The 13,055-nt window shown below is 37.8% G+C and overlaps 1 protein-coding gene across 1 annotated transcript in view; it reads left to right on the forward strand.

Annotated features, from left to right (window-relative positions):
* LOC126203507 (eukaryotic translation initiation factor 4E-like) overlaps positions 1 to 12,701 on the forward strand; it is a 35,560-nt gene extending 22,859 nt beyond the window's left edge. The window contains exon 5 of the mRNA XM_049937833.1: positions 12,060 to 12,701. Within this exon, the coding sequence (XP_049793790.1) occupies positions 12,060 to 12,174 (115 nt within the window). The 3' untranslated portion in view covers positions 12,175 to 12,701. The remainder of the gene's footprint in view (positions 1 to 12,059) is intronic.
* The last annotated feature ends 354 nt before the right edge of the window (positions 12,702 to 13,055 follow it).

The following is a 13,055-nucleotide window of genomic DNA, read 5'->3' on the forward strand; positions in this document are numbered from 1 at the left end:
TGGTGGTGGCTTACAGCAGCAGCTGTCCACAAATTAATTCTGGTTTACCGTATTGAAAAAATATCACCACCACTTCTGTATTGATAAAATTCATCTTAAGACAGCATGCATATTTCATCAAAACACAGTTGTTTACAGGTGAAATATCGACCTGGCACAAACGTTTTTTATAGTTCTTTTTCCACTGAATCATATGTACATGACTACAGGAATATGATTCATTGGAGAAAAAATGTGAAAACAAATCTTCCCAGCAGATATTTCATGTAACTTCAAATTCTAACACAAGTTTTTGCGCATCCTTTGTTATTACAGTTTTGTCACAGGGAATTATTGTTTATTTTTGGGGGGAAGGAATGAAAGAGGAATCTGCCTGATAGAATTTTGCACAGAGCATAACTTAATCATAGCTAACACTTGGTTTAAGAATCATGAAAGAAGGTTGTATACGTGGAAGAGACCTGGAGACACTGGAAGGTTTCAGATTGATTACATAGTGGTTAGACGGAGATTTAGGAAACAGATTGTAGATCGTAATAAATTTCCAGGGGCAGATGTGTACTCCTACCGCAATTTATTGGTTACGAACTGCAGATTAAAACTGAAGAAACTGCAAAAGGCAGGATTTTAAGGAGATGGGACCTGGATAAATTGAAAGAACCAGAGGTTGTAGAGGGTTTCAGGGAAAGTATTAGGGAACGATTGACAAGACCAGGAGAAAGGAATATGGAAGAAGAATTGTTAACTTTGAGAGATGAAATAGTGAAGGCAGCAGAGGACCAAGTAGGCAAAAAGACAAAGGCTAGTAGAAATTCGTGGGTAACACAAGAGATTTGAATTTAATCAATGAAAGGAGATAATATAAGAACGCAATAAATGAAGCAGGTGAAAGGGAATACAATGCCTAAAAAATGAGATTGGCAAGAAATGCAAAATGGCTAAGCAGGAATGGCTAGAGGACAAGTGTAAGGATGTAGAAGCATACATTGCTATGCCGCCTACAGGAAAATAAGTGACCTTTGGAGGAAAGAGAACCACCTGTATGAATATCAAAATATCAGATGGAAAACCAGTCCTAAACAAAGAAGGGAAGCAGAAAGATGGAAGGAAAATATAGAGGGTCTATACAAGGGCGATGTACTTGTGCGCAGTAATATTGAAACGGAAGAGGATGGAGATGAAGATGAGATGAGAGGAGAGATATCATGTTGCATGAAGACGATATTGACTGAAATACTTTCTTTCGAATTCTAAAGGTGGCAGGGGTAAAATACAGGGAGGAAAAGGCAACTTACAATTTGTACATAAACCAGAGGGCAGTTACAAGAGTCAAGGGGCACGAAAGGGAAGCAGTGGTTGAAAAGGGAGTGAGACAGGGTTGTAGGCTATTATCGATGTTATTCAATCTGTATATTGAGCAAGCAGTAAAGGAAACAAAAGAAAAATTTGAAGTAGGAGTTCACGTCCAGGGAGAAGAAATAAAAACTTTGAGATTTGCTGATGACATTGCAATTGTGGCACACAAAGCAAAGGACTTGGAGGAGCAGTTGAACGGAATGGACAGTATCCTGAAAGGAGGACATAAGATGAAAATCGACAAAAGCAAAATGAGGATAATGGAATGTAGTCAAATTAAATCAGGTGATGCTGAGGGAATTAGATTAGGAAATGAGACACTTATAGTAGTAGATGCTATTTGCTATTGTTAATTGGGCAGCAAAATAACTAATGATGGTCAAAGTAGAGAGAATATAAAATGCAGACTGGCAATGGCAAGAAAATCATTTATGAAGAAGATAAATTTGTTAATGTCGGGTATAGATTTAAGTGTCAGGAAGTTCTTTCTGAAAGTATTTATATGGAGTGTAGCCATGTATGGAAGTGAAACATGGACAATTAATAGTTTATACAAGAAGAGACTAGAAGCTCTTGAAAGGGAGGAGGAGGGCATGAAATTGAATGGCAATTGGATTCAATGCTGAAGAAAGTGTGTACTAGTCTTCCTTCACGGGTTGATAGCAACAATGGATGATGGGAGCCAATTACAGTGAGTTGTGCTTGAGTATTCAAAGCATATAACGTCACATCACTGTCCAAGGGTATGCATAAATGGAATTTTCCTGCAATCAGTAATGAGCTAGTATGTGAATTTATAATGTGAAATCCATCCAACTGCAGCATAATGGCCTGGAATGTTTTATTAATTGTGATATCTCTGGTCGTGAAAGATCATGTTTTACAGTTGGTATATTGCCTTCTAGCATGGTTGTTAGAGAGCAAGAAACCCAATAGCTGCTTTTTATTTGACTTTAAGAAGTATTGTTTTGACCTGGACAACCTGACAGTTCTAGGGGCAGTTCTACGGGAAGTTTCCCTTTATACACAACAGCCTGTATGGGTGTTCTTTGATATTGGAAAGTTATATGATACGATGTGGAAGTACAACATTCAGCCAGCTTCATATCTCTGGCGTTTTTGTAAAAGGTTGCCGATGTTGTTGAAATCTTGTCTTGCTGAGGAATCATTCCATTACCATATAGAAGTCATGCTCTCAATCGTTGTTACGCAATAGATCGTTGTTGCTCAAAGGACATTTGCAAGTGGAACAGGAAAAGTCTTGACTAGTAGCGATACAAGGTACCCTCTGCCATGCCCGTATGATGGCTTGTGGAGTTTGTATGTAGATGAAAATGAAGGGAGCCTTTTAAATGTTACTTCCTTTCCAGTCTTGTAAACAACAAACTGGCACATTTAATAGACTTCTTTCTTTCTTTACTGCTTCTCCTCCTGTCTTGCATGGACAGCTTGTCAATTAACAGTTGATGCTTCCAGAGTATAGGAGGTTGGGCACAAAAGATGGTTTCAAGTTTTCAACAGATAAAAAGGTATGTGTTCATTTGAATCATATGAGTCACATTTTTAATGAGCCAAAACAGTGTTGTAATTGCACTGATTTAACCTAAAACAGTTTTATATAGCACTTGTCTGGTCCTACTTATGCTGTGGGTGTACCATTTATGGTTCAGAAAGACTGTCATACCAAAGGGTGTTGGATGTAGTACACCATGCAGACATCAGACTGGCAACAGCAGCTTACAAAACGAGCCCTACCCCTAACCTCCGTGTCAAAGCTAGTGAGCCACCACTTTCTATCCGACAATAGGCCCTGGCTATGCAACATGCCTTCAAATGGAAGTCAGCCAAATAATCAGTCATATGAAAACAGTAGATTCAGTTGCTTGTAGCTTTATAAATCAGTTGAACTATTCATTTATTCTTTTGAGTGAAACCAGTCCGTTGGACCAACCAAATGCAAATAGTCGATGCAGCCTGGAACATTTTAGCTCTGAGCAGAAACATTCAATCGTTTTTCATTGTTAAATCATGATTATTGACTGCACTCTGGTATCGCCTGTGTCACTGTTATTTTCATTCCAATATTTGCTTTTTATATAACCAGGTAAAAAGTGATCCTTAAGGGTAAAATCAATGTAATAGACAGTATCTGCAAAGATTAGTCATATTGTGGAACAATAGTTAATCAAAGATTTTCAAAGAAAATTAATGAATTACAAGAAATATTTCTGGTAACAAAGTACTTCTGACAAGTGACAATAGATACTTAAAACAAAATTATTAAGACATCAATTATTAACATTTTAAAACCAACCAAAAACCCATATTTAATGCCACAAGTAAGAAAAATTCACATTTAAGTAGATAAATTATGAAAATACTTCATTTTTAGAAACATACTTTTATTCATCCCTCCTTCAAATAACATAAGCTGTTTGTCCCTAAAAATAAAAAAGTTGGCAACCCTACTCATGGTTCATGTACAACAGAAAATAATTATACAGTAAACAGAGTTGTGGTCGCCTGTAAGTTATTACTTTTTATTTGTTGGTGACTGGTTTCGGTCTACTACATTTCTTGGTGGTGGTAAGAATCCCTGACGTGGAGCAGGCCCTGCAGTGGTCTCAGTACCGGTGTGGCTGGACCTGCACCATGTCAGGGATTCCTACCACCACCAAGAAATGTAGGTCTGATGATGATCTCTGTAGTAGGCTGAAACCAGTCACCAACAAATAAAAAGTAACAACTTACAGGCGACCACAACTCTGTTCACTACATAATTATAACACTAATTAGGTTGCTGTTTCCTAGAGCACTGTTCCAGAGCATTATAACGGGAAAGATTAAAAAAAGGTATATAAGGGGCCCATCCATTAATTACGTGAACTCGGAATGGGAGGGAGGGGGTGGTCTGGCAAAATCTCAATAAAGTCCGATAAAGTCCCAGGGAGGGAGGAACAAAGAAAATCTCACATCAGTTTTTTAGTTCTGTTTTATAGAATTAAGCCCGAGCATAGACAATAGTGCCCATGAATCTTTGTCCTCTCTGAACTGATCTGAATGCTTTACATGTGTGCATGCTTGGGATTTCTGAATTTGAAACAAGTGCTGCAAGTGCGTACAAGTGTCAGCTTTCATCCAGGGAGTTCTCTGCCCTTCAGGAAGAAGTCACTGCGTACCAGTCAGTCATCCTACAATGCATATAAAGCCAATGTTATGGTTTTCGGCATGATATTGTATCAGTGCATATGTTGAGCAGCATATTGACAAGTCTAAAACACATGTGCGAGCAAGAAGTTAAATAGTTTTTGGAAAGAAGATAAGCTGAAGTTAACAGACAAGAATTCTCTTAGTGATCGTATAAATGATGAAATTGAAAAGCTACATAATCATAAGGCTCAACGGAAGGTACCAACTATGTTTTCTTTCAGCTGCTAAATAAGTAAAGCTTCAGTGACATTTCATGTGTACTGCATACCAACAGAAGGTAAATTTTTTTGAGCCCTGTCAAAATGATAGCCTGTACCAATGCTTCTCAGAGTTGGCATGTTTAAAGTAGTGTTTTTTAATCACATACTAAAAGTCTGTTTCCCACATTTTATGTATGAAATGTGGTTTTATTGAAGTGAAGTGTCTGAGTAATGTTTAAATCAATTAAAAATTATTTTTTCATATTTGTGCCCACCTATGGGGTAAACCTCACATGAGGGGGAGGGGGCCCCCACCATACCTCACCAAGGGGGAGGATGGGAGCCCAAATTTTAAAGAAGACAAGTCACTTAATTAATGGGCATCCGCTAAAGCAAGCACTTAATTCCCAGAGATAAGAGAAAATGTTCACATAATTGCCGCAACTACAGACTTGTCAGTTGGTTGTTTCATATAAAGTGAAAACACTCAGAACCAGAGGTAGAGTGAAAACATTCTTATAGCTGACATGGCCGCAGAGACTAGTTTCATTTCACTTGAAAAACCATCTGAACAAAAAAACAATTGATTGGCCAATTGATTGTTAAAACGAGTTTCACTGTAGTGCGTGTAAAACAAGTTGCGGCTTTTGACACTTCAGTATGCAGCGAGTGGAGGGAAGCGTAGTTGCCAGCGCGTGCTGGGCGTGTCAGCAGGTGACCACAATATAATGCCAGGCCTACTCAGCGCGGCACTTGATTGTGTGAAGAGCAAAGCGGCCAGTCGGCAATCATTTCTCAAATGATTTTAAAGAAACTATTGGGTAATAAAGTCTCATTCTTGCACATCTTATAGTTTAATTTGTCAGCTTCATGCTGAACTGCCTATCATTTTGTTAATGGTCGTACGTATTGTGATATTTCGATAGTAGGTAAACTACCACAAGAAATTTGTAGTTTGCAGTGAAAAAAAGGTATTGTTATGAATTTGTGTTTGATGCATGTTAGATAACGTGTTGCTGCATATTAAATGTAGATAATATATTCTTTTAACTTGGAAGGATATCATTGTTCCCAGTCTCGAGAAAATGGAATGCATGTAAAGCGCTCCATCATGAACTTGTGAGTCAGTGAAAACTAGAATGAAATATTTGTAATTACTTATATCTCATGAGTGGTTTGAGATATCAAAACATGATTTTGGGAAATGACAGTGTGCAAAGGCAATAGTGTTTTGCCATATAATTAGTATGCAAAACTTCCATATCTACTACGATATTCAAGTGACTACAGATTTCGTCAGTGAAATAATGTAATTATCGAGGGCCATCGAAAGCTGGTGAAACGAGAACTGCTGTGGGTTTTGTAACAATGTAAGTCAAGAAGTTACAAGATTATTTTTATACTGGCAATGGACTGTTTAATAAAATATTGACCTGACTTGCACTCAGTTTAATATTACACTATTTCAGGATTCTGTCACAATTTCAATTGATTTAGAATGTTATTGAGATGACTATTTCTAAACTCTGCTGTGTTCCAACAAGAGAAATTATGTATTACTCAAAACTTGTCCCAGTCTTTCATGAATCAATGTCTTATTTACCTTCTTGGTATGGCTGACAACTCAAGATCAGTCCTGTACTGTAACATTTGCAGGAGCGTCCATTGTTGGAGGAAGCCTGATTAAACTATTTCATTTACCGTTAGCCAGTTCGTTGACCTGGTAGCATGAAGTTTTGGCTTGTACAGCACTAAAAGTTCCATTAACTTAGCCTTATACAGGTTCAACTTTGTCATGGAAACTTTTCTTGGTTCTAGAGCAAAATACTCAATTTACTCCACTGCATTGCTGGAGCTTTATGCATCACAACAGAGTGCTATGGTGTTTTGTCCTTTACTATTATCAAATTCCGAGGAATGTTTTGCAGCAGAACTTTATCATCCCGGCTGCGGAACGTGTTCTTGGATGACACTTTTCTTTGAAATCTTGTATTCAGATGTACTGCACTGTTGTTGTTAATGCGACGCCAACACAAAACTGTTGCTCACAATACCTGATGACTGCAGAACACTTCAATGCCAGGAAATATTACTTTACGAGAGCTGACAAACATTGATGTAGCAACAGGGGCACTTTACCAGCCGAACCGCTGGCAGTGCGGTAGCAAAATCCAGCTCGCTACTGGTGTTACCTTGGCACTGGTGTCATGTTCCCCTCCGGTCAGCCAAATGTGAAAAGGTGCAACTAATTTTAAAAGTACTATAGAATCTTCAGTGGGCACCATCATTTCTCACCCTACAGCAGGGTGATTGTTCATGAAATGCTCTGGAGCCAAAAGCCATTAAACATTTGGACGAAACAGCTTTTACTAAAGAATAACGTAGGAAATATTGAGGTTCTCCACAATTTGAGTAATAGAGGCACCCAGAACAAATTTTAAATTACTTGTGTACAACTAATTGGGAAATGAACAAATTGTGTCTTATATTTTAAATGACTCTGTAATGACAAAAGTGGTTTAGAGAGATGGCTCAACTGAGGAAACTGTATTGAATGTTTCATAGGTTCCCAGATGACATGCTAAGGACTTGCATGCCAGCAGAATTTAGTGCCCTCAATGCAGAGTTGTTTTTTATTTTGATGGCCCTTAAGCTGATGAGATGTGTCCATATATGAAGATTTTTCTTCACCTACTCTGACTCCCAGAGCACTCCTACAAAACATTCAGAGGAAGTACCCAGCAGAGAACCTTGGCTGGGTCATATGTTGTACCCCGTTTTATCTACAAAAACAGGGTAGAGTGAGTCATTCTGTTTAGTATGAGGACACAACAGACTTTGTGGTAATGAAATAAGACGCAGCAGCCAAGCAAACTCAATATGAAAATTTAGTGGCTATATATAAGGGCCCACCAAGGTTAGTAACATCACTGATTAGGAGTCATGGGTATGTGAGAAAGAGAGTAGCTGGAAACAAGTGAAAACTTTGGACAGTTAAACCAATACTGAGGTGTGCCTCCATTCAGTCACTCAGATGAAACACAATCGACTTAGTGCTGCTCAAACAAGGCGTTTCGCCTTGGATCTATGACTTCCTCTTGCATCTCGAAGAGCCTCCAGAATTTGGCGTCACTATGATAGCGCATAGTATATTAACTGTATGTTGTTTGTAAGCTGATGTGAGAGTGTTAAATGGTTGGAGATATTCCATGAATTTTTAGTGTCATTTGGACAAGTGTACCACAGGTTCTAAAATTTATAACCAATTGGGACTTGGCCCAAGTTGTTGGGAAACAGATTTTGAACAACTGAGTGACAGGCTCCCTCCTGTTTTTACATTATTAGTCAATCAGCCAGTTATACCTGGGGAAAATTTCAGCTCTTCTATCCAAATGATATTCATTTCACACATTAATATTGTGTGTTAAGACTATGATAATTTTATTACAGTGAGATGTCATGTACTTGAATGTGTGGGATATCATTCGCACAAACATTCATATTTTCTTTGTCTTAATATACATACCATAATTACTTTAAAAAAATTATTATTTAAAATGATCTTTCATGTGTTTTAGGCTCACTAATCAAATATATTTTTTAATCTGAGACATTATAGATCAGGTCAGTGCTGGCAGTGGTGAGTGTCTGCTCTTCTTTGAACACCTTGCCTGAAGGGATGGTCCTTCGTGCCCTTCAGAAAATTTACATTATCAAACATTGCCAAAAAGCTAGTAACTTATTTTATTTCCACTGTAACCGTCCATAATAACTTTATTTGTAAGGGTTGACCTTTTTGGGCACTACATAACACACACACATTCATATTTAGCAGTGGGATTGATAATTCATACTCTACCATAAATTTTCTTTAGTACCATAAATTTACTTCTACATCTATACTTGCAAACCACCTGAAGTGATGGCAGAGGATATATCCCATTTTATCGGTTATTAGTGTTTCTTCCCATTCCATTTATGTATGAAGTGTGGAAAGAATGATTGTTTGAAAGCCTCTGTGTGCTGTATTTATTCTGATTTTGTCCTTGCAATCCATATGTGAGAAATTCATAGGAGATTGTAATATAGTCCTAGGGTCATCAGTGAAACCTGGTTCTTGAAACTTTATTTACAGACTGTCTCAAGATAGACTTAAACTATTTTTAATTGTCTTCCAGTTCAGTTTCTTCAGTATCTCTGTGACACTTTTCCATTGATTAAACAAACCTGTGGCCATTCATGCTGACCTTGGTCAATTCCTCCTGTTAGTCCTATTTAGTACGGGTCCCGCACTCTGTAGCGTATTCCAGAACCAGTCGCGGGAGTGATTTGTAAGCAGTATCCTTTCTAGACTGATTGCACTTCCCCAGTATTCTACCAGTAAAGCGAACTGATTGCACTTCTCCATTATTTTACCAGTAAATCGAAGTCTACCACCTGCTTTACCCACAACTGAGCCACTGCGATCATTCCATTTTGTATCCATATGAAGTGTTACACCCAGGTATTTGTATGAGTTGGCCAATTCCAACAGTGACACATTGATATTGTAGTCGTAGGGTACCATGTTTTCTCATTTTGTGAAGTACTCAATTTTATATTTTTGAATATTTAAAGCAAGTTGCCAATCTTTGCACCACTTCGAAATCTTATCAAGATATGGCTGCATATTTATGCAGCTTCCTCAGACAGTAATTCATTATAAATAACTGCATTATCTGCAAAAAGTGTGAGTTTACTATTAATATTGTCTGCAAGGTCATTAATATACAGGATGAACAGCAAGGGTTACAAACAGTCCCTACCCATCTGAAGTTACTTCTACATCTGACAGTGACTCTCCATCCAAGATAACATGCTGCATCCTCCATATCGAAACATCATCAATCCAGTCACAAATTTCACTTGACACCTTACATGATTGTACTTTTGACAAAAGTGTAGGTGTGGTACTGAGTTAAATGTTTTTTGGAAATCAAGACATAATGCATCTCCGCACTGCCTTGATCGAAAGCTTTCAGTACGTCATGTGAGAAAAGTGAGAGTTAGGTTTCACATGATAGATGACTTCAAAATCAAAATCCATGCTGGTTAACATGGAAGAGGTCTTTCTGTTCCAGATACCTCATTATGTTTGAGCTCAGAGTATGTTCTATGATTGTACAGCAAATCGATGTCGAGGATGTCGAGGATGTTGAGCAGTAGTTTTGTGCATCGCTCGTACAAACCTTGTAGACACGTGTGACCTGTGCTTTTTTCCAAAAACTGGGCACAGTTTTTTTGTTCAAGGGACCATGATATCTTATAGTTGGAACAGGGGCTAACTTGGCCACAAATTCAGTATAGGATCTGGTGGGGATTCTGTCTGGCCCTGGAGCTTCGTCCAATTTTAATGATTTCAGCTGTTTCTCTACACCACAGACACTAATACTTACTCCGCTTATCTTTTCAGTGGTCCAGGGATAACATTGGAGCAATTGTTTCTGTGCTTTCTTTTGTAAAGGAAAATTTGAATTCGTAGTTAAGCGTTTCAGCTTTTACTTTGCTATCCTCAGTTTCAGTTCCTGTCTCATTTGTTAGGGGCTGCACACTAACTTTGGTGCCATGAACAGCTTTTACATATGACCAGAATTTCTTTGTGTTTTATGAAAGAGCATTTGACAGTATTCTTCTACAGTAGGCATTGCAGTCTGTGCACATTGTTCTCTTAGCAACCAAATGGTTTCATTCAGCATCTGTATATCTATAGCCCTATACTTTGTTTTACATCTATTACGCAGTGATCTCAGTCTCTTTAGAAGTTTCTTTACAGTGACTGTAGACCATGGAGGGTCCCTCCCATTATGAACTGTTGTACTGGGTACATATGTATCCAGTGCATAGTCACTTATTCTTTTAAACTTGAGCCATAATTCCTCAAGATGCTGCTACCTTGCGATGAAAGTTTCAAGATCCTCATTGAGATATGACACTACTGATTTTCTGTTTGGTTTCATTTTTGGTAATCATTGTTGCCATACACACATCACGGTCACTGATACCAGTTTCAACATCCTCAAAGAGGTCAGATCTGTTTGTTGCCATTAGCCCAGTATAATTCCATTATGAATGGAATTCCGAACTATCCAATCTAGGTGCTTTTCAGAGAAGACATTCAGTAATGCTTCACAGGATGTTTTATCATGTCCACCACTAATGGAACTATGATTTTCCCAATTGATTGTTGGATGATTACAGTCTCCACCGATGATTACAGTGTGACAAGGGAACTTACACTGAAGTTTTCTCTAAAGTTTTCAATTACATCAGGAGAGGAATCGTGTGAACGTTAGAAGGCACCAATTATCATTGTATACCCATTCTTGATACTGAGTCTGGCTCAATCAATCTCTCATGCAGCTTTGATTTCTATCTCAGTGGATTTGATTTTCTTATCTACTGTGACAAATATGCAACTACCATTTCCCATTTGCCCATCGTTTTGAAATATACTTAAATTTTCCCCAGAACTCTCACTGATATCAATTTCAGGTTTCAAGCAGCTTTCTGTACCTAATATTATGCCAGCTTCACCACTTTTCAGGAGCGCTTCACACTCTTGTCACTTCATTGCAAATGCTTCGGAAATTCACCATAAGGATTTCGATATTGTGGGATGCATTTCTTTCTGTCTTACACTTATACTTCTGGGTTTTCTATAGCTGTCATCTGGATTGGATGGATAGTCGCGTAATCTAAAAAAAAAAAAATCCTAGTGTGCCCCCCCCCCCCCCCCCCACGCGCGCGCGCGCCCACACACACACACACACACACACACACACACACACACACACACACACTCTCTCTCTCTCTCTCTCTCTCTCTCTCTCTCTCTATCTCTATCTCTGCCCGTCTGTCTCAGTCACACTCTCAGCTACCCGACTAGCAGCTGCTGATGTGTCGTGCACACTTGACCCGTTTAGGGGACCTCGTACAGTTCTTAACCCTGTGACACAAGTCCAGGAGGTCGCAGCCTAGGTATTTCTAATTGTGCCACAGAGTGTCTTCGAGGGAAAATAGATTCAATGAGGTGTCCAGTGCTTAAATGTGTACAGTTGTATCTAATATACTATTGTGAAACATGCTAAACATAGATTCATGCTTGGAAAACTGTTATTTGTTCCATACTATTAACATTTCCAGTTCTTGGATGTCTGCCTTATGCACAAAAACCAAATTTGAAGACTTTGAATACATTTGGTGACAGCTACATTGCGTGTGCAGACAACTTTAAAAAAAACTTTTTATTTGCAGGCATAAACTTAAAGAGAGGCTGAAGATTGGTCGAAATATTACAATAAGCTACCAGAGTCACAAAGATACAATGGCAAAATCTGGATCAGCAACAAAGATCACATACTCTGTATAACATCTTCTCATGTTTAGTTTTTTAAAAAATGTGAGAATACACAAGACTGTGACAGCTGAATATAGAACATGTGCAGCCTGAGTTTTTTTGTTTATTCTAGCTAATATTTGATTTTGTGGTGAGTTTATAAGAGAACATTGTTTAATTTTATTTATTTAAAATAACAAAATTTATGTGTTCTGGTGGCTCACAAAGATTCGAACAATGCTGAAGAAACTGTTTTGGAATTTTGTCATTTCCTAAATTTCGAATTAGAATTGAGATACATTTGATTTTTCAACCCAGTTGTAAAGGATTTTTCATTTTTCTATGGAAAAATTGTACATAGTTACAAAGCTGAAATTTATACATGAAATTTGTAATTATCAACAAAACAAGATATGTGAAATGTAAAAGTGATTTTAATACATATATTTCTAATCGTGCCACGTAGAGTGTCATGTGTTAATTAAAATAAACTTTGTTTCTTTGAAGTTTAAATGAAATATAAAGGTTTGTGGACGAGATTATTTGTAGTTAAGAAATATCTTTTGTTATAAAGAAATCTCTGTGAACAGTGTGCTTGATTTTAACATGTTTATAAATATAATAAATTCACTTTACATTTTTCATGAAGTTTTGCTCTCTAATTGCCTTTTCCTGAAATACTCTGCTTCTTGCGTTCCCACTGTATGAAATGGTGCAGTGATTGACATACTAGAAGCATTCCCACTGTATGAAATGGTGCAGTGATTGACACACTAGACTCAATTGGGAAGACCAGGGATCAAATCGCTGTTCAGCCATCCAAAATTGGGTTTGCTGTGGTTTCACTAATTTCCATAAGGGAAAAGCTGGAATGATTTATTTGAAATGGGCATACAAATTTCCTTCCCTAGTTA

This window comes from Schistocerca nitens, chromosome 9, assembly GCF_023898315.1.
Source record: "Schistocerca nitens isolate TAMUIC-IGC-003100 chromosome 9, iqSchNite1.1, whole genome shotgun sequence".
NCBI lineage: Eukaryota > Metazoa > Arthropoda > Insecta > Orthoptera > Acrididae > Schistocerca > Schistocerca nitens.